The sequence below is a fragment of the Lathamus discolor genome, chromosome 2 (assembly GCF_037157495.1).
Source record: "Lathamus discolor isolate bLatDis1 chromosome 2, bLatDis1.hap1, whole genome shotgun sequence".
In the NCBI taxonomy this organism is placed as follows: domain Eukaryota; kingdom Metazoa; phylum Chordata; class Aves; order Psittaciformes; family Psittacidae; genus Lathamus; species Lathamus discolor.
The window spans coordinates 159,919,610-159,941,319 of record NC_088885.1 but is presented as its reverse complement, the minus strand read 5'-3'; the positions used below and the strand labels follow the sequence as shown (position 1 = coordinate 159,941,319).

The window sequence follows — 21,710 nt, the reverse complement described above, 5'->3', positions numbered from 1 at the left end:
GGCTTTTTTCAGTGATATCCAGTGATAGGACAAGGGGCAATGGGTGTAAACTGGAACATAGGAAGTTCCACGTTAACATCAGGAAGAACTTCTTTACTGTAAGAGTGACAGAGCACTGGAACAGGTTGCCCAGGGGGGTTGTGGAGTCTCCTACACTGGAGATATTCAAGGCCCGCCTGGACAAGTTCCTGTGTGATGTACTGTAGGTTACCCTGCTCTTGCAGGGGGGTTGGACTAGATGATCTTTTTAGGTCCCTTCCAACCCTTGGGATTCTGTGATTCTGTGATTCTGTACCACCCATCGCTTCGTCCAACCTGGCCTTGAACACGGCCAGGGATGGAGCATGCACAACCTCCCTAAGTAATCCATTCCAGTGCCTCACCACCGTAACAGTAAACATAAACCTGCTACAACAAGTACAACCTTACAAACATAAATAGACAGCAAGATACCCATAGAGCTCATCCTACAGGAAAGACAGGCTTAAAGACAGGCTCAGCAATGTGGTAGCAAGGTGGGGAAGAACCAAATACAATGGAAAGGGCAGCCCCACATAGCCAGCACAGCTCCAAAGCACAGAGCAGCCTGAGGGCTGCAAGCACATAGGGCACCCGGTTCACAATGCACCTGCAAACCACAGCACACGAGTGCCATGGGCTGACATCATGGACGACACCCCACCACTTCAATGCTTTCCTTGCATGATCTGCCGAGTGTCCTGGAACACGCCATCAAAACCAAGCATTTAGCCTTTAATATTTGCAATTAAAAGCTGCCGCCAGGGCCAGATGGACTCGACCTCAACAGAGGACATGCAAAGGGAGCGCTGTGGGAAGGAAAACAGGCCCCAGCTCATGACTTGCCAGGCTGTGGCACGCACCAGCTGCTTGCTGACAAATGCTGCCATGCGCAAAGGCTGTCCCGCCCCTCGGGGACCAGCATAAAAGCCGGCCCAGCGCCTCTGTCCCTCACTCGCCTCTGCTGACGCCTTCTCCTGCGCGCTCAACAAGGTGAGCCTCAAGCCCCTTGCCCTCTGCTCCTGCCCCCCTGCCCCGGCTCTTCCAGCACGCTCTGCCCCAGCCTCAGCACCCCTCAAGCCTCCCCAGCACCACAGCCCCACAGCCCCACACCAGCCTCCCCACTGCCTCGTCCTCCTGCACCACCGCCCCTCGCACCCCCACGCCCTCCGCTCTCCCCACACCCTCTCCTCTCCTCCCCTCTCCTCCATTCTCCCCTCTCCTCTCCCCTGCCAGGGCCCCTCCACACCACAGACATGGCCTGCTACGACCGCTGCAGCCCCTGCGGACCCACCCCGCTGGCCAACAGCTGCAACGAGCCCTGTGTCAGGCAGTGCGAGGACTCCCGCGTCGTCATCCAGCCTTCCACCGTGCTGGTCACCCTGCCAGGACCCATCCTCAGCTCCTTCCCCCAGAGCACCGCCGTCGGATCCTCCTCATCCGCTGCCGTGGGCAACGTCCTCAGCACCCAGGGAGTGCCCGTCTCCTCTGGGGGCTTCGGCTACGGCCTTGGCTACGGCTATGGGGGCCTGGGCTACGGCTTCGGAGGCCTGGGCTGCTATGGCAGAGGAAGAGGATACAACATCTGCTAAGGGCTCTCGACAGCACCCTGACAACCAGCAACATCACCCTGGAAGCCATGCAAAGGACTGAGGATGCACATCCAGACTCTTCCTCACACACGTATCTGCTGTCCACAGGTTCTCCTTTCAAGGAATCTAGAAAAGAAGCAGGGCACAGCACCGGCCCATTCTGACTGGTAACATGCCCTGTGGACCTCCTCCTGTTCTCTCACCTCCTTCTCTGCATCAACCATCTGCTATGTCCAGTACTCTCTGGCACAACCAGCATCTCACAAGCTAAGGAAGATTCAGGGGACCTTTCTTGGGCTGCTCCCAGTTCAGGGCAGGAAGACCTCAGTGCTCGGACAGAATCTACTGCAAAGAGAAAGCCTCAGATGATGGTCACCCTACTCGCACCTCAGACCAGCTCTCTACCACTTTATGCTTTTACATTTCCACTTTTTTGTCATAATAAAGTTCTTATGCATCCAAGCCTTTGTCGCGTCCTCTCCTTTTCTTCTACCGAGACTCTTCCAACTTCACGCAGCACAAAGCCAGGGCTCAACAGGACATCAGGCTGAGTGAACAAGGGCCAGAAAGTTTTTCCAAGTAAATATGCAACCACAACCTGCAACAGAACAGACTGACACATGGAAGCCTTCCAGAACGTGACACAAGCCCATTACTGTCACAAACAACGCATTGAACAGAGCAGTGCTCCCCTGTGCACAACTCTTACGGAGTCACCCCAGGCTCATGTGGCCATTCGGGTGGGTTCCTGGGGCCAACCACACAGGAACTCATGGCCCTGTCACTGACTGCTGCGAGGACCATGGGCACATGGACAATACCATGCAGGGTGCCCAGGTCACCACCTTCCTGCTCTGGGAGGCTCCTCTCACCCAGGCGTGTGCTCCTGTTGCACTGACCTTCTGGCTGCATTTTCCCCATTCCACCCATGTCAGAGTCCCCAGGTCATGATCTCACCTTGCTATGGGGTCCACAAATGATGCCTTGGCAGAATGCTTAGGTGGCCGCCAGCCCCTTTTCACTGCAGGCTCCAACAATGCAGGAGGTCTCTGGATCAACCATCTTCCCTTCTGCTGTATTTCTGAAACACCTCTGCAAGGGATCCCAAGCCAACATCCCTCTGCTCTGACGTCACACAGAAAGTCCACAGTGTGAGGTCACAATCCTCATCACCTTGGCTCAGCAAGGCCCTGCATGGGGCACTTGGAACATGGTGCAGGAACAAGCCTGTAACCCTGTTCTCCTGTGAAGATGGGGCTCTGAGCTGGTTTGACCTTCGCTGCGCACCAAGAGCTCACTGAGCGGCTCTATCACTCCTCTTCCTCAATTGGGGAGGGGGAGAAGATCCCACGTTCAGATAAGGACATGGAGATCACTCACCAGGTTCCAGTAGCAGCAAAACAGACTTAACTCAGGGAAATTAATTTATCAAAAGTCAGAGTAGAATTAAGAGAAATAAAACCAATTATTTAAAAACCTGCCCCCAACCTCTCCCTTCTTCAAGGTTCATCTTCCCTTCTAAATTACTGCTCCCTTGCAGAAAACAGCACAGAGAGGTGGGAATGGGAATTGTGGTCAGTTCACCCCACCTTATCTCTGCTCTTCCTCCCTTCTCACTCTTCCCCTGCTCCATCATTGGTCCTCGTTCACAGGAAAAAGCCTTCCACAGATGGCATCTTAGGGTGCATTAGAAAGGGAGTGGTTAGTAGGTCAAGAGAGGTTCTCCTCCCCCTCTACTCAGCCTTGGTGAGGCCGCATGTGGAATATTGCGTCCAGTTCTGGGCCCCTCTGTTCAAGAAGGACAGGGAATTGCTTGAAGGAGTCCAGCGCAGAGCCACAAAGATGATTAAGGGAGTGGAACATCTCCCTTATGAGGAGAGGCTGAGGGAGCTGGGTCTCTTTAGCTTGGAGAAGAGGAGACTGAGGGGTGACCTCATCAATGTTTACAAATATGTAAAGGGTAGGTGTCAGGATGATGGAGCTAGGCTTTTTTCAGTGATATCCAGTGATAGGACAAGGGGCAATGGGTGTAAACTGGAGCATAGGAAGTTCCACGTTAACATCAGGAAGAACTTCTTTACTGTAAGAGTGACAGAGCACTGGAACAGGTTGCCCAGGGGGGTTGTGGAGTCTCCTACACTGGAGATATTCAAGGCCCGCCTGGACAAGTTCCTGTGTGATGTACTGTAGGTTACCCTGCTCTTGCAGGGGGGTTGGACTAGATGATCTTTTGAGGTCCCTTCCAACCCTTGGGATTCTGTGATTCTGTGATTCTGTGAGTCCTTCCCACAGCCTTTATCGGATATGGGGGACGCTTCTGCCATCTTCTCAGGAAAGACAACACAGCAGCCCAATGGCTACCAAAACATTACCACGTAAACCCACTACACCCAGGGACAACCTCCCAAGCACGAGGGCAGAAAGACACCCACAGAGCTCACCCAAAAGGGAAGGCCCAAAGCCATGCTTAGTGACCAGGCAGCAATACAGGGAGGGACCAAATGCAATGGAAGGGGCAGCCCCTCACGCAACACTACTCCAAAGCCCAGGCAAACCTGAAATGAGTACGAGGACATGGGGACCAGTCTTCACAAGGAACCCACAAACACCACCACATAAGTGCTAAGAGATGACATCACTGATGATACCCCACCTCTCCAACGCTTTGGTTGCACGTTCTGCCAAGTGTTATAAAATGCGCCATCAACACAAAACCTTTGGTCTCTAATACTTGAAAGCTGTCGCCATGGGCAAAATGGGTACAGCCCCGGTTTCTTGTTTCTTCATTGTATTTCATTGTGCGCTCAGGACATAGAGTTGCCAGAACAGAAGAGGTTGTCCTGTAAACCTAAGAAATGTAAATGCAGCCTAAGACTGGGCACAGGTCAGGCTGACCAGCCTTCAGTGTGCCAGATCCACCCTCTTGATTTTCTCCCAAATACAAAGGGATGAGCTCTATTTCAGCCATCAGGAAGCACGGCAAGAAACCCACAAACCACAGCCAGGAGTGCCCAGGATGACATCACTGACGACACCAACACCTTTCCAAAGCTTTTTTTGCATGTTCTGCCAAATACCCTGACAGGCACCATCAACACCAAGCCTTTGGTCTCTAATACCTGAAAGCTGCCGCCAGGGCCAGAAGGACACGTCCTCAACAGGAGGACATGAAATTCCGGAATTCTTGGAAGGAAAACACAGCCACAACTAATTGCTTGCAAGGCTCTGACATGCACCAGCTGCTTGCACAAACACGCTGCCATGCACAAAGACTGCCTCAGCCCCCTCGGGCACTGCAGGACCAGCATAAAAGCCGGCCCAGCGCCTCTGTCCCTCACTCGCCTCTGCTGACGCCTTCTCCTGCGCGCTCAACAAGGTGAGCCTCAAGCCCCTTGCCCTCTGCTCCTGCCCCCCTGCCCCGGCTCTTCCAGCACGCTCTGCCCCAGCCTCAGCACCCCTCAAGCCTCCCCAGCACCACAGCCCCACAGCCCCACACCAGCCTCCCCACTGCCTCGCCCTCCTGCACCACCGCCCCTCGCACCCCCACGCCCTCCGCTCTCCCCACGCCCTCTCCTCTCCTCTCCTCTCCTCTCCTGTCCCCTGCCAGGGCCCCTCCACACCACAGACATGGCCTGCTCCGACCTCTGCCGCCCCTGCGGACCCACCCCGCTGGCCAACAGCTGCAACGAGCCCTGTGTCAGGCAGTGCGAGGACTCCCGCGTCGTCATCCAGCCTTCCACCGTGCTGGTCACCCTGCCAGGACCCATCCTCAGCTCCTTCCCCCAGAGCACCGCCGTCGGATCCTCCTCATCCGCTGCCGTGGGCAACGTCCTCAGCGCCCAGGGAGTGCCCGTCTCCTCTGGGGGCTTCGGCTACGGCCTTGGCTATGGCTTCGGAGGCCTTGGCTACGGCTTTGGAGGCCTGGGCTGCTACGGCAGAGGAAGAGGATACAACATCTGCTAAGGGCTCTCGACAGCACCCTGACAACCAGCAACAACACCCTGGAAGCCATGCAAAAGACTGAGGATGCACATCCAGACTCTTCCTCACACACGTATCTGCTGTCCACAGGTTCTCCTTTCAAGGAATCTAGAAAAGAAGCAGGGCACAGCACCGGCCCATTCTGCCTGGTAACATGCCCTGTGGACCTCCTCCTGTTCTCTCACCTCCTTCTCTGCATCAACCATCTGCTATGTCCAGTACTCTCTGGCACAGCCAGCATCTCACAAGCTAAGGAAGATTCAGGGGACCATTCTTGGGCTGCTCCCAGTTCAGGGCAGGAAGACCTCAGTGCTCGGACAGAATCTACTGCAAAGAGAAAGCCTCAGATGATGGTCACCCTACTCGCACCTCAGACCAGCTCTCTACCACTTTATGCTTTTACATTTCCACTTTTTTGTCATAATAAAGTTCTTATGCATCCAAGCCTTTGTCGCATCCTCTCCTTTTCTTCTACCGAGACTCTTCCAACTTCACGCAGCACAAAGCCAGGGCTCAACAGGACATCAGGCTGAGTGAACAAGGGCCACAAAGTTTTTCCAAGTAAATATGCAACCACAGCCAGCAACAAAACAGACTGACACATGGAAGCCTTCCAGAACGTGACACAAGCCCATTACTGTGTGTCGTGGTTTGAACCCAACCACAAACCTCGTTTGCTCACTTCCCCCCCTTCTTGCCCTCACCCTGCTCCTGGAGGGACGGAGAGGAGAATCGAAAAGAATGCAACTCCCACGGGATGAGATAAGAACAGTTTAGTAACTAAGGTATAACACAAATCACTGCTGCTACCACCAATAATAACAATGATAAAGGAAATAACAAGAGGAAAGAATACAACAGCTCAACACCAGCCGACCAATAACTCGCCCCACTCCCGCCAGCCAAGCACCGACCGATACCTCCTCCAACCCTGCAGTCCCCAGCCGTTCCGGGTAACTCGCCGTTACATCCTGGGCATGACGTGCTGTGGTATGGAACACCTCTTTGGTCAGTTTGGGTCAAGTGTCCTGTCTCTGCTTCCTCCCGGCCTCCCCTCCTCCCTGGCAGAGCATGAGGCTCAGAAAGCCCTTGGCCCGACCAAACATTCGAGCAGCAACTGAAAACATCGGCGTTATCAGCACTGTTCCCAGGCCAAAAAATGAAAATATAGCACTGCACTAGCTACTAAGAAGGAGAAAAATAACTGCTACTGCTGAACCCAGGACAGCAACCATCAATGGCATGAAGTTTAAGAAGCACAAATGCTGGATTCTGTGCCTGCGATGGAGCGGTGCTGGACACAAGCACAGCCTGGGAGAGGAGTTCCTGGAGAGCAGCCCTGCAGAAAGGTGCCTGGGGTGCTGGCTGGCAGCAGGTTCAATCGGAGTCAGCAGTGTGCCCTGGCAGACAAGGGGGCAAACCGCATCCTGGGGTGTATGGGACTGTTCACTCAACTCTTGCTCTGATTTTGGCTACCCCAGCTTCTGGTGCGGCCTGAGGTATGCTGGGAGCGGCGCCATGAGCTCAAAATGAGGCACCATTTAGGCAGAACACGTGGCGAGAAGGGGCTGTAGGGGCATTATGCAGCCAGTATCACCCAGAAATTGCTGTCTCCTGCGCATCACCTTTTGTCTGGCAGTTCACTCAGAAACCACTAAATTATGGAAGGGCATCAGACCAAACCTCCAATCTGAAAGGTACAAAACATCAGCTAACCCTAAGAACCTTTTGAAGCAGATCCAGCAGCACCTGGAATGCTGAGGCTTTCATGTTTCTAGGAGTGACACAAGTAACATCCAAACCATGACAGAGCAGGAAGAAGGAGCACTCTTACCATTGGCACGTAATTATGTATTTTTGCTCATAAGGACACTATGAGAAGAATCAGATGTTGTAAGTTATGATTTGTCTGCTGAAGAAGTGAGTTTACGTCTTAACCTACACTGGGCAAAAATGGGCACAGCCCCGGCTTCTTGTTTCTTCATTGTATTTCATTATGACCGCAGAACACAGAGCTGAAATAACTGAAGAGGTTGTCCTGTAAATCTGAGAAATGAAAACGGAGCCTAACAGTGGGCACAGATCAGGCTGACTCAAGACTCCAGTGTGCCAGACCCACCCTCTTGATTGTCTTATACATACAAAGGGATGAGCTCTATTTCAGCCATCAGGAAGCACTGCAGAAAATCATGATCTTTAAAGGATAAAACAGAGTGGCCTAGAAAGGTCATCAGTTCAAGTGGTGTTCCAGGGTACAACATGGATACGTACGCCCAAACCCAAACCACTGCTTCATGTCTCACATCACCTGCTGGCTCCTCACAGCCAGCACAGCTCCAAAGTCCAGACCAGCCTGACCGAGCCGCAAGGACATGGGGCCCCCTCTTCACAACCTACCCACAAACCACAGCACAATAGCACCACAGGATGATATCACTGATGACACCCCCACCGCGCCAACGCTTTCATTGCATGATCTGCCGAATGTCCTGAAACGCGCCATCAAAACCAAGTATTTAGCCTTTAATATTTGCACTTAAAAGCTGCCGCCAGGGCCAAATGGACTCGTCCTCAACAGAGGACATGCAAAGAGAGCGTTGTGGAAAGGAAAACAGGCCCCAGCTCATGACTTGCCAGGCTGTGGCACGCACCAGCCGCTTGCTGACAAATGCTGCCATGCGCAAAGGCTGTCCCGCCCCTCGGGGACCAGCATAAAAGCCGGCCCAGCGCCTCTGTCCCTCACTCGCCTCTGCTGACGCCTTCTCCTGCGCGCTCAACAAGGTGAGCCTCAAGCCCCTTGCCCTCTGCTCCTGCCCCCCTGCCCCGGCTCTTCCAGCACGCTCTGCCCCAGCCTCAGCACCCCTCAAGCCTCCCCAGCACCACAGCCCCACAGCCCCACACCAGCCTCCCCACTGCCTCGTCCTCCTGCACCACCGCCCCTCGCACCCCCACGCCCTCCGCTCTCCCCACACCCTCTCCTCTCCTCTCCTCTCCTCTCCTGTCCCCTGCCAGGGCCCCTCCACACCACAGACATGGCCTGCTACGACCGCTGCAGCCCCTGCGGACCCACCCCGCTGGCCAACAGCTGCAACGAGCCCTGTGTCAGGCAGTGCGAGGACTCCCGCGTCGTCATCCAGCCTCCCGCCGTGCTGGTCACCCTGCCAGGACCCATCCTCAGCTCCTTCCCCCAGAGCACCGCCGTCGGATCCTCCTCATCCGCTGCCGTGGGCAACGTCCTCAGCGCCCAGGGAGTGCCCATCTCCTCTGGGGGCTTCGGCTACAGCCTTGGCTACGGCTACGGGGGACTGGGCTGCTACGGCGGAGGAAGAGGATACAACATCTGCTAAGGGCCCTTGACAACACGCATGAAACCATTCACGTGCATTCTAGAAGCAAAGGCATGGATTGTGGATTCACGTCTGGGGTAATGCTGGCACACCAGTTCACCTTCGCCAGCTCCTTAAGCAAGCAGGGAAGGGGCCAGCCCAGGCTGCCTGCTAGCGTGGCCCATGGATGTCTTCCTCTTCTCCAAATTCCTTCTCTGCACCACCCCATCTGCTTCATGCAGTGCTTTGTGCCGCACCAGCATCTTACAGGCTAATCAGCATTTGGGGATCTCCAGTGGGTTCCTCCTCAATCAAGCCAGGAAGACCTCAGTGCTCTGACAAAATCTACTGCATATAGAAGAACTCAGTGCATGGTCACTCTACTTGCATCTCAGCTCTCTTCCTCCTTATGCTTGTACGTTTTCATGCTTTTATCTCAATAAAGTTCTCCTGCATCCCAGCCTCTGACACCTCTTCCCCTTTCTTCTACCAAAGCTCTTCCAACTTCACACAGCACAAAGCCAGGGCTCAACAGGCTGTCAGTGTGGGCGAAAAAGGCCACAAGGATTCTCCTGGGAAATATGCCACCACGACCAACAGACACTGGCACCTGGGGTGCTTTCACAATGCGATAGAGGTTTGAGGAAGCGCTGGCTCAGAGATAGTCATGAACATGACAACACTCCCACTGACTGATGGAGTCACCACAGACTCATGAGACCGTTTGGGTGGAGTCCCAGGCCACCCACAGAGAGACTTGCGGTACCGTTGCCCCCTTGCTGCAAGGACCTTGCTTATCCCATGCAGTGTGTGCAGGTCACCAACCTTCCTGCTCTGAGATCCTCATCTGATGCAGGTGTGGGTCGGTGTTGCATGACCTTCTGGATGAAAGGCCCCCGTGCCACACACGCCAGAGTTCCCAGGCCATGGTCTCATCTTGTTGTGGAGTCCCCAAATGATGGCTTGCAGATTCCCCAAGCCATCAGCACCTATTCACCGTGGAGCCCAATAGTCACCCATGCAGAGGGTCTCCTGACCACCATCCTCCCTGCTGCAGAGTCTCTGGACAACCTCTGCAGGGACCCAAAGCCACCACCCCTATGCTCTGAGGTCGCACAGAAAGCCCCCCCTGTGAGGTGACAATCCTCCTCACCTTGGTCCAGCAAGGCCCTGCATGGGGCACTGGGGACAAGTGCAGGACCAAGCCTGTGACCCAGTTCTGCTGCAAAGATGGGTGTCTGTGAGGGGAGCTTGGCTGGGCAACAAGTGCTCACTGAGCAAGTGCTCTATCACTCCTCTTCCTCAAGAGGGTAGGGGAGAGAAGAATAAGATGAAAGTCTCCATATGCTAAGGGCTCTCACCACCTCACCTCACTGAAACCACCCACACCCTAGAAGCAACAACAGGGATGGTGGATGCACAACCATGGTAATGCTGCCACATCAGCTCACCTTCTGCAGCTCCTTCTCTTGTGGCACAAAGCAAGCAGGGAAGGGGACAGACCAGGCTGCCTAGTAACATGCCCCATGGACCTCTCCTCTTCACCCACTTCCTTCTTTGCATCCACCCATCTTCTATGTCCAGTACTGTTAGCCAAAAACAGCATCTCACAAGCTAAATAATCATCAGGGAACCTCCAGTTGTCTCCTCCCAGTTTTGGGCAGGAAGGCCTCAGTACTGTGACAAAAGCTACTGCAAACAGAAGAGCGCAGTTGACGGTTTCCCTGCTTGCATCTCAGACCAGCTCTCTTCCACATTATGCTTGCACCTTTTCACTCTTTTGCCTCAATAAAGTTCTCCTGCATCCCAGCCTGTGATGCCTCCTCTTCCTTTCTGCAACCGAAGCTCTTCCAACTTCACGCAGCACAAAGCAGGGCTCAACAGGCTGTCAGTGTGGGTGAAAAAGGCCACATGGATTTTCTTGGGAAACACGCCAGCATCACAAGCAAAGACTGGCACCTGGGGTGATTCCACAATGTGACACAAGCCCCGCACTGCCTCAGACTAAGTCTTGAGCATAACAACACTCCCCTGAGCATTACTGTGATGATGTCTCCCCAGGCTCATGAAACCATTCATGTAGGGTTCCAGGGCCACCAACACAGGGACTCACGGCCCCTTCCCCACATGCTACAAGGACCATGGATAGCCCATGCACTGTGGACCTCCTTGCTCAGTGGTCCTCGTCTGACCCAAGTTTAGGTGCTTGTTGCACTGACCTTCTTGCTGCATGGACCCCATTCCACTCACGTCAGAGTCCCCAGGCCATGGTGTCATGCTATGCGGTCTCCAGATGCTGCCTTGGGGGGAAGCTCAGTCCACCAGCTGCTCTTCGCTGCAGGCTCCAACAGTGACCCATGCAGGAGGTCAGCTGAGCACCATCCTCCCTGCTGCAGAGTCTCTGGACCATCTGGGCAGGAGACCCCAAGCCACCATCCCTCTGCTCTGAGGTCACACAGGAAGAGGCTGCAACATCTGCTAAGGGCCCTTCACAACGTTCCTTGAACCACTCACGTACATTCTAGAGGCAGAGACACAGATTGTGGATGCACATCTGGGGTAATTCTGGGACATCCACACACCTTCCGCAGCTCCCTCTCTTACGGCACAAAGAAAGCAGGGAAGGGACAGAGCAGGCTGCCTGCTAACATGGTCTTTGGACCTCCTGATCTTCTTCAAATTCCTTCTTTGCATCACCCCATCAGCTATGTCCAGAACTGTGTGCTGAAAACTGCATCTCACTGGCTAAATATCATTGGTGATATTTAGTGTGCTAAATATGCTCCAGTGCACTCCGCCCCAGGCAAGTCAGGAAGACCTCAAAGCTCTGACAGAATCTGTTGCAAACAGAAGACCTCAGTGCATGGTCACCATTCTTGTACATCAGACCAGCTCTCTTCCACATTATGCTTGCTCTTTTTCAGTCTTTTGCCTCAACAAAGTTCTCCTGCATACAGGTCTGTGACACCTCCTCACCCTTCCTTCCACCAAAGCTGTTCCAACTTCACACAGCACAAAGCCAGGGCTCAACAGCCCATCCGTGTGGGTGAAAAAGGTCAGAAGGATTCTCCTGGGAAATTTGCCACCACGACCAACAGACACTGGCACCTGCGGTGCTTTCACAGCATGATAGGGGTTTGCGCCAGCGCTGGCTCAAAGACATTCTTGAACATGGCAACACTCCCATGAGCACGCCTCTGATGGAGTCACCATAAACTCATGAGGCCATTCAGGTGGAGTCCCAGGGCCACGCACAAAGTCACTCATGGCCTGGTCCCCACTTGCTGGGATGACCATGGGTAACCAATACAGTGTGCCCAGCTCACCACCCTCCTTGCTCTCAGATCCTCCTCTGACCCAGGTGTGGGTCAATGTTGCACTGACCACCTGGCTGCTGGGTCCCCGTTCAAAACGTGCCGGAGTTCCCAGGCCATGGTATCACCTTGCTATGGGGTCCACAAATGCTGCATTGGACGTTCCCCCATCACCAGCCCCTCTTCACTGCCCAGTCCAACACTGACCCACACAGAAGGTTTCCTGACCACCATCCTCCCTGCTGCACAGTCTCTGGACCACCTCTGCAGGGGACCCCAAGCCACCATCCCTCTGCTCTGAGGTCACACAGAAAACACCAGTATGAGGTCACAATTCTCCTCACCTTGGCTCAATGAGTCCCTGCACGACGCACTGAGGACAAGTGCCGCAACAAGCCTGTGACCCAGCTCTGCTGCAAAGATGGGGCTCTATGGTGGCTCCTCAGTTGGGCACCACGTGCTCGCTGGGCTGCTCTATCGCTCCACTTCCTCAACTGGGTAGGGGACAGGAATATGACAAAAGGCTCCCGAACTAAGATAAGGACATGGAGATCACTCACAGGCAGGGGATCACTCCAGTGGCAGCAAATCAGACTTTGCTCAGGGAAAATAATTTAATTTATTAAACTGAAATTAATTTTCAAAAAAGTCAGAGTAGAATTATGAGAAATAAAACCAAATCTTGAAGCACCTTCCCCAAACCTTCTCCCACGTTCACCTTCCCTCATAAATTACATATTCCCTTCCCCAAGGTTCCCCAACAGGAAAGGACAGGCCTACAGACAGGATCAGTGACCTGGCAGCAAGTCAGGGAGGAACCTACTGCAATGGAAGGGGGAGGCACTCACAGCCAGCACAGCCCCAGGGCTACAAGGACATGGGCCCCCCCTTCACAACCCAGCCACAAACCACAACCACAAGCGCCACAGGATGACATCACTGATGACACCCCCACCTCTCCAAAGCTTTTTTTGCATGTTCTGCCAAATACCCTGAAATGCGCCATCAACACCAAGCCTTTGGTCTCTAATACTTGAAAGCTGCCGCCAGGGCCAGAAGGACACGTCCTCAACAGGAGGACACGAACTTCAGGAATTCTTGGAAGGAAAACACAGCCACAACTAATTGCTTGCAAGGCTCTGACATGCACCAGCTGCTTGCACAAACAGGCTGCCATGCACAAAGACTGCCTCAGCCCCCTCGGGCACTGCAGGACCAGCATAAAAGCCGGCCCAGCGCCTCTGTCCCTCACTCGCCTCTGCTGACGCCTTCTCCTGCGCGCTCAACAAGGTGAGCCTCAAGCCCCTTGCCCTCTGCTCCTGCCCCCCTGCCCCGGCTCTTCCAGCACGCTCTGCCCCAGCCTCAGCACCCCTCAAGCCTCCCCAGCACCACAGCCCCACAGCCCCACACCAGCCTCCCCACTGCCTCGCCCTCCTGCACCACCGCCCCTCGCACCCCCACGCCCTCCGCTCTCCCCACACCCTCTCCTCTCCTCTCCTGTCCCCTGCCAGGGCCCCTCCACACCACACACATGGCCTGCTACGACCGCTGCAGCCCCTGCGGACCCACCCCGCTGGCCAACAGCTGCAACGAGCCCTGTGTCAGGCAGTGCGAGGACTCCCGCGTCGTCATCCAGCCTTCCACCGTGCTGGTCACCCTGCCAGGACCCATCCTCAGCTCCTTCCCCCAGAGCACCGCCGTCGGATCCTCCTCATCCGCTGCCGTGGGCAACGTCCTCAGCGCCCAGGGAGTGCCCGTCTCCTCTGGGGGCTTCGGCTACGGCCTTGGCTACGGCTACGGGGGCCTGGGCTACGGCTTCGGAGGCCTGGGCTGCTATGGCAGAGGAAGAGGATACAACATCTGCTAAGGGCATTGACAACATGCATGAAACCACTCACGTACATTCGAGAAGCAAGGATATGGACTGAGGATGCTCTTCTGGGCTGGTTTTGATGTGTGGACCTGCCCACAACTGCTTCTAATTCTTGGAGAGGAAGCCCAGCCTGTTTGTTCCATAGTGCATGGACCCTCCACTTTTCCCACTTCTTTCTCTGCATCACTCCTTTGGTGATGTTCTGTACTTTCTGCTGTGAAAAACATCTCAAGCGGCAATAACCACTGGGGGAAACTTCATGGATCTGCTCCTTCTGCAAGGCAGAAAGACCTTGATACTCTGGCATAGTCTTCTGCAAGCAGAAGACCTTGACAGATGGTCACTCTACTTGCACATCAGACCCTCTTCTTTCCAGTTGGGGCTTTTATCTTTTCAGTCTTTTACCTCAATAAAGTTCTTCTGCATCCCAGCATGAGAAGCCTCCTCTTCCTTTCTCTTACCAAGGCTCTTCCACCTACACCCATCAAAAGTCAGGTCTCTACAGGTCACTAGGATTGGTTGAAAAAGGGCCACCAGTCACCTCCTAGGATAAATGCCAGGACAGCCAACAACAGCACAGAGTGGCAGGAGGAGGCCTTCCAGAACATGACATATGCCCATCACTGGCTCAAACAAATGATTCCAGGTGATAACACTCCCCTCTGCATACCTCAGATAAAGTGTCCCTTTGCCAGCAAACACTTGACTAATTCAGAGTAGCTAGAGTATCCAGCTACGGCAGATTGTCCTAGACATGGACGGTTGGGTTTCAGTAGCTTCCACCTTGGAGATTTCACAACCTCTTCCACTCATTGACCTTCCTTACACTAAAAAAGGATTTCCTTCTTTGCCCATTGAATTTCACCTTTTTTCCCTTGTGCCCACAGCCTCTTGTCCTGCCACTGACCACAAGTCTCTGGGCCCAGCCCTTCAGCCACTTTGCAGTCCCCCTCCCTGGGCTCTTTCACAACCCAGACTTTCTCTGCTTACTAGGAGCGTGTCATGGGAGACAGTGACAAGAGCTTCCTTCAAGTACAGCTCAGCAATAGACACTGCTCTAACCTTGGCCAACACCCAGTGCCTTCAACAGGGAAGAAGGCACAGAGGTTGGTCAAGGACAATTTCCCCTCCCAAAATCCACACCTAAACCACAGCCTGTCACCCTGACCTTGCTGGGCACGGCACTGCTCTCCAGGAAGGTTTCTTCTGTCACCTTCTGTAGGAATGAGGTCAGGCTCCACAGCCTCTACTTTCTGAGAATGTACCTCCTGATCTTCTTCACAATATGAGGCTCATGAGCTCTCTCCCAGCCTACTGGAACTGCTCCCAGGCACCACAACTTGCTCCAGGAGCTCCATGTCTCTCTTCTACTGGGGAGAACAAAACTCAACACAGAACTCCAGGTGATGCTTCACCAGGGATCAGCACAGTGTTCATTGCTCCCCTTGCTGCGAGGACCATTGGTATCTCATGCAGGGTGCCCAGATCAGCATCCTCCTTGCTATGCAGTCCTTCTCTGACCCAAGTGAGGGCTCTTGTTGCATTGACCCCCAGGCTGCATGGTCCACATTCCACACATACCAGAGTTCCCTGTCCATGGTCTCACCTTGCTATGGGTCGGTTGACATGCTGGAGGCAAGAAATGCCATCCAGAGGGATCATGACACATTTGTGAGGTGGGCTGATGCCAACCTCATGAAGTTTGACCATGCCAAGTGCAAGGTCCTGCACCTGGGTCGGAGCAATCCCAGGCTCAGCTGCAGGGAGGGCAGAGAAGAGATTCAGAGCAGCCCTGCAGAGAAGGACTTGGGGGTGCTGGTCGATGAGAAAATGAACATGAGCCGGCTGCAGTGTGCGCTCGCAGCCCAGAAAGCCAACCGTATCCTGGGCTGCATCAAAAAGAGCGTGACCAGCAGGGCGAAGGAGGTGATCCTGCCCCTCTGCTCTGCTCTCGTGAGACCTCACCTGGAGCATTGTGTGCAGTTCTGGTGTCCTCAACATAAAAAGGACATGGAACTGTTGGAACAAGTCCAGAGGAGGCCACGAGGATGATCAGGGGACTGGAGCACCTCCCGTATGAAGACAGGCTGAGGAAGTTGGGGCTGTTCAGCCTGGAGAAGAGAAGCTGTGCGGAGACCTCACAGCAGCCTTGTAGTGTCTGAAGGTAGCCTATAAGGATGTAGGGAAGGGACTCTTCATTAAGGACTGTAGTGATAGGGCAAGGGGTAACAGGTTAAAACTTAAACAAGGGAAGATTAGATTGGATATAAGGAGGAAGTTGTTTACCATGAGGGTGGTGAGGCACTGGAATGGGCTGCCTAAGGAAGTTGTGAAGGCTCCATCCCTGGTAGTGCTCAAGGCCAGGTTGGACACAGGCTTGGGTGAAATAGTTTAGTGTGAAATGTCCCTGCCCATGGCAGGGGGGTTGGAACTCGATGATCCTAAGGTCCTTTCCAACACAAACTCTTCTATGATCTTTTCTATTCTACAAGCCTGTGACCCAGCTCTGCTGCAAAGTTGGGGCTCTACGCTGGGTTAACCTTGGCTGGGTGACAAGTCCTCATTGGGCTGCTCCATCACTTCCTCAGCTGTGTACAAGAAGAATATGACAAAAGGCTCCTGAGTTGAGATAACAACACAGAAATCACTCACTGGTTTCCAGAGGCACCAGAATAGACTTTGCTTGGGGTAATTCATTAATCAAAATCAAAAGACAGAGTAGAATTATGAGAAATGAAAACAAGTTTTAAAAGAGCTTCCCCCAACCCTCCCCTACTGCAGGTCCACCTCCCCTCCTGAAATACACACTCCCTCTCCCGAAATGACAAACGGGGATGCAGAAAAAGCGTTATGATCATTTCACCACACGCTGTCTCTGCCACTCCTTCATCCAAATAAACTGAAGTTAACTACATAATAACCTAAAAAAAACTTAACTGCATAAACCCAGGACACCAGGTGACAACCTTACAAGAACAATTGGGCAAAAGGGCACCCACAGAGGTCACTCAGTGCAAAAGGACAGGCCTGAAGACAGGCTTAGAGACCTGGCAGCAAGGTGGGGAGAGACTGAATGCGATGGAAGGGGCAGCCCCTCACAGCCAGCACAGCTCCAAAGCCCAGACCAGCCTGACAAGGCTGTGATGACATGGGGCCCCCACTTCACAGTGCACTCGCAAATCGCACCACATGAGTGCTACGGGATGACCTCACTCACAACACCCCAGCTCTCAAACACTTTGGCTGCAAGTTCTGCCAAGTGTCCTAAAAAGCACCACAAACACCAAGTATTTGGCCTTAAATTATTATACTTAAAAGCTGCCGCCAGGGCCAGATGGACACGTCCTCAACAGGAGAACATGCAAAGGGAGCGTTGTGGGAAGGAAAACACACCCACAACTCATGACTTGCCAGGCTGTGGCACGCACCAGCTGCTTGCTGACAAATGCTGCCATGCGCAAAGGCTGTCCCGCCCCTCGGGGACCAGCATAAAAGCTGGCTCAGACCCTCAGCAGGCCTGAAATCCAGAGGAGAATGGGCCCACCTTGTGCTGCCTGGACACAGGGCTCATGGACCTCCTCTTCTTCTCCAACGTCCTTCTCCGCACTTCTCATTCTGATCTAGTCCACTTCAAACACTATCTCACAGCCTAAACCCCCTGGGAATCTCTAGAGCACTGCTCCCTCTGTGGGGCACAAAGACCTCAGGATTCGGGCAGCACCTGCTACACACAGGGGACCCGGCTGATGGTTGCCCTGCTTTTACCTCACACTGGTTCCCTTCCTTCTCCTGCCTTTTCACGAATTTCTCCTCAATAAACTTCTCCTGCATCCAAGCGTAAGAGGCCTCCTCTTCTTCACTTCTCACAGTGCTCATCCAACCTCAGCCAGCACAAAACTAGGGCCCATTAGGCCATCAAGTTGGTGGAAAAGCTCCACCACAGCACAGTAATGTATTAAATCCCCTGCAAAACCCTCCTGTGGACTTCTAGCACAGACATCAGCTCTTCCCTTGCCAAAAACCTTGCAAATGTTAATGCACTTCTATGCACACCTCGGACACAAGCTCTCCATGGCAGCACACACTTGACCAAGTCTCTTTCCAAGCACAGCTACCTGGCCATCACAAGCAGAATGTAGCAAACAGAATCATTTAGTGCACAAGGGAACTCTGGAGATCATCTATTTCAGGACAGCCTCCTCAAATGGTCAGCATGAACATGATTTCAAAGATGTCCAGTCAGCTTTTCAGTGTCTCGAACACCTTCCTGCACAAGCAGTGTTGCCTTCTCTTCCAAGGAAAAGGGCACGTCTTTACGGGTTCCCCCATTCATCCTTGCCCTGGACATGGCACTGATGAGAACATTCTCTCTCCCTTCTCTTCATTCCCTCCCACTCAGGGTATAGACACATTGCTGACATCTGCCCTCTGCAGCCTTGCCTCCTGGCTGAAAAAAACCCTCCCACCTCTCTAAGCTTCTCCTCACAGCAACGATCTTCCAGTCCCTACAGCATCTTGGTGGTCCTCTATTGGACTGGCTCTACTACATCCATGACCTTCTTCTAGTGAGAAGATTCCAACTGGACGTAGGCCTGCACACACAAAGCCTCACCAGCATTGAAGAGAGAGCAAGAACACACACACACACACCCCACCAACCATCCTGCTAGCAAATCTCTTCCCAATGCTGCCGTGGAATATCTTCCCCTCTTTTGCGGCAAGGGTGCATTGCTGCACCATCCTGAGCTTGTTCTCCACCAGCACCACAAAGCTGTACTCAGCAAAGCTGCTTTCCAGCCTCTCAGTCTCCAGCACGTTCTGACAACAGGCACCATTCCTCCCTACATGGAAAACTTTACATTTCTTCCTGTTGAACGTCAGCAGATTCCTACCTGCCCATTCTCCAGCACCTCCTGTTCCCTCTGCATCATGGCACAACCATCCAGCATCTCAGCCTCTCTCCAGGTTTTGCATCATCTCTAAACCTGCTGAGAGAGCACCCAAGCCAAGTGCCCACAAACACAGGTGACCCCACACCCCATGACCATGCAAGGGGAGAAAGCACCAAAGGCTTTGCAGGGATACTGAGGTAAACAACAGAAGAGCACTCTCCTTTGCACCAAAATTGATCATTTCAAAGTAGAACACCCTTACAAAGGTGGTCTTCTAACAAGGTGCCCAACATCGAGCACTGCATCAAACCAGAGGCCAGGCTGCAAACGTGCCACTCATAGAACAGCGTTGCTCTACAACTGGGGCAACACAAACTTTTGGACAGATTGGAAGTGCTCCCCACATCACAGGAATAACCAGATCTCAAGCACAGTTTGCAGGACCACAGCCTGCTGGTGCAAACGGCCCTCCCCTGACACGGCTACGAGGACATGGGAAACCTCTTCACAAGGCACCCACAAACCACACCACACGAGTGCCACGGGATGACCTCACTCACACCACCCCACCTCGAACGCTCTGGTTATGTCTGCACAGTGCCCTGACAGACACTTTCCATGCAAATCGTCCCAAACACACACGGGCACTTGAAGGCTGCCGCCAGGGCCGGATGGACTCGTCCTCAACAGAGGACATGCAAAGGGAGCGCTGTGGGAAGGAAAACAGGCCCCAGCTCATGACTTGCCAGGCTGTGGCACGCACCAGCTGCTTGCTGACAAATGCTGCCATGCGCAAAGGCTGTCCCGCCCCTCGGGGACCAGCATAAAAGCCGGCCCAGCGCCTCTGTCCCTCACTCGCCTCTGCTGACGCCTTCTCCTGCGCGCTCAACAAGGTGAGCCTCAAGCCCCTTGCCCTCTGCTCCTGCCCCCCTGCCCCGGCTCTTCCAGCACGCTCTGCCCCAGCCTCAGCACCCCTCAAGCCTCCCCAGCACCACAGCCCCACAGCCCCACACCAGCCTCCCCACTGCCTCGCCCTCCTGCACCACCGCCCCTCGCACCCCCACGCCCTCCGCTCTCCCCACACCCTCTCCTCTCCTCTCCTGTCCCCTGCCAGGGCCCCTCCACACCACAGACATGGCCTGCTCCGACCTCTGCCGCCCCTGCGGACCCACCCCGCTGGCCAACAGCTGCAACGAGCCCTGTGTCAGGCAGTGCGAGGACTCCCGCGTCGTCATCCAGCCTCCCGCCGTGCTGGTCACCCTGCCAGGACCCATCCTCAGCTCCTTCCCCCAGAGCACCGCCGTCGGATCCTCCTCATCCGCTGCCGTGGGCAACGTCCTCAGCGCCCAGGGAGTGCCCATCTCCTCTGGGGGCTTCGGCTACAGCCTTGGCTACGGCTACGGGGGACTGGGCTACGGCTTCGGAGGCCTGGGCTGCTACGGCGGAGGAAGAGGATACAACATCTGCTAAGGGCCCTTGACAACACGCATGAAACCATTAACGTGCATTCTAGAAGCAAAGGCATGGATTGTGGATTCACGTCTGGGGTAATGCTGGCACACCAGTTCACCTTCACAGAATCACAGAATCACAGAATCCCAAGGGTTGGAAGGGACCTAAAAAGATCATCTAGTCCAACCCCCCTGCAAGAGCAGGGTAACCTACAGTACATCACACAGGAACTTGTCCAGGCGGGCCTTGAATATCTCCAGTGTAGGAGACTCCACAACCCCCCTGGGCAACCTGTTCCAGTGCTCTGTCACTCTTACAGTAAAGAAGTTCTTCCTGATGTTAACGTGGAACTTCCTATGTTCCAGTTTACACCCATTGCCCCTTGTCCTATCACTGGATATCACTGAAAAAAGCCTAGCTCCATCATCCTGACACCCACCCTTTACATATTTGTAAACATTGATGAGGTCACCCCTCAGTCTCCTCTTCTCCAGGCTAAAGAGACCCAGCTCCCTCAGCCTCTCCTCATAAGGGAGATGTTCCACTCCCTTAATCATCTTTGTGGCTCTGCGCTGGACTCCTTCAAGCAATTCCCTGTCCTTCTTGAACAGAGGGGCCCAGAACTGGACGCAATATTCCAGATGCGGCCTCACCAAGGCTGAGTAGAGGGGGAGGAGAACCTCTCTTGACCTACTAACCACTCCCTTTCTAATGCACCCTAAGATGCCATTTGCCTTCTTGGCCGCAAGAGCACATTGCTGGCTCATGGTCATCCTCCTATCCACCAGGACCCCCAGGTCCCTTTCCCCTTCACTACTTTCCAGCAGGTCAACCCCCAACCTGTACTGGTACATGGGGTTGTTCTTCCCCAGATGCAAGACTCTACACTTGCCCTTGTTAAATTTCATCAAGTTTCTCCCCGCCCAACTCTCCAGCCTGTCCAGGTCTCGCTGAATGGCAGCACAGTCCTCTGGTGTGTCAGCCACTCCTCCCAGTTTTGTGTCATCAGCAAACTTGCTGAGGGTGCACTCAGTTCCCTCATCCAGGTCATTGATGAAAATATTAAACAGCACCGGTCCCAGCACCGACCCCTGAGGAACTCCACTAGTCACAGACCTCCAGCTAGATTCTGCGCCATTGACCACAACTCTCTGCCTTCTTCCTTTCAACCAGTTCTCGATCCACCTCACTACTTGATCGTCAAGCCCACACTTCCTTAGCTTATCTATGAGGATGCTGTGGGAGACAGTATCAAATGCCTT

General features: G+C 54.0%; 5 protein-coding genes across 5 annotated transcripts; all 5 read left to right on the top strand.

Annotated features, from left to right (window-relative positions):
- The first annotated feature begins 1,274 nt into the window (after positions 1-1,274).
- Positions 1,275-1,610, top strand: LOC136009470 (feather keratin 1-like). The gene has a single exon (XM_065669461.1). It carries the CDS (start codon positions 1,275-1,277, stop codon positions 1,608-1,610), a length of 336 nt encoding a protein of 111 aa, XP_065525533.1.
- A 3,627-nt stretch (positions 1,611-5,237) lies between these two features.
- On the top strand, positions 5,238-5,573 carry LOC136009469 (feather keratin 1-like). The gene has a single exon (XM_065669460.1). It carries the CDS (start codon positions 5,238-5,240, stop codon positions 5,571-5,573), a length of 336 nt encoding a protein of 111 aa, XP_065525532.1.
- Positions 5,574-8,623: 3,050 nt separating this feature from the next.
- LOC136009468 (feather beta keratin-like) lies at positions 8,624-8,938 on the top strand. The gene has a single exon (XM_065669459.1). The coding sequence runs from the start codon at positions 8,624-8,626 to the stop codon at positions 8,936-8,938; it is 315 nt and encodes a 104-aa protein (XP_065525531.1).
- A 4,824-nt stretch (positions 8,939-13,762) lies between these two features.
- Positions 13,763-14,098, top strand: LOC136009466 (feather keratin 1-like). Its single transcript, XM_065669458.1, has one exon. The coding sequence runs from the start codon at positions 13,763-13,765 to the stop codon at positions 14,096-14,098; it is 336 nt and encodes a 111-aa protein (XP_065525530.1).
- A 6,032-nt stretch (positions 14,099-20,130) lies between these two features.
- On the top strand, positions 20,131-20,466 carry LOC136009465 (feather keratin 1-like). The gene has a single exon (XM_065669457.1). It carries the CDS (start codon positions 20,131-20,133, stop codon positions 20,464-20,466), a length of 336 nt encoding a protein of 111 aa, XP_065525529.1.
- Positions 20,467-21,710: the final 1,244 nt, after the last annotated feature.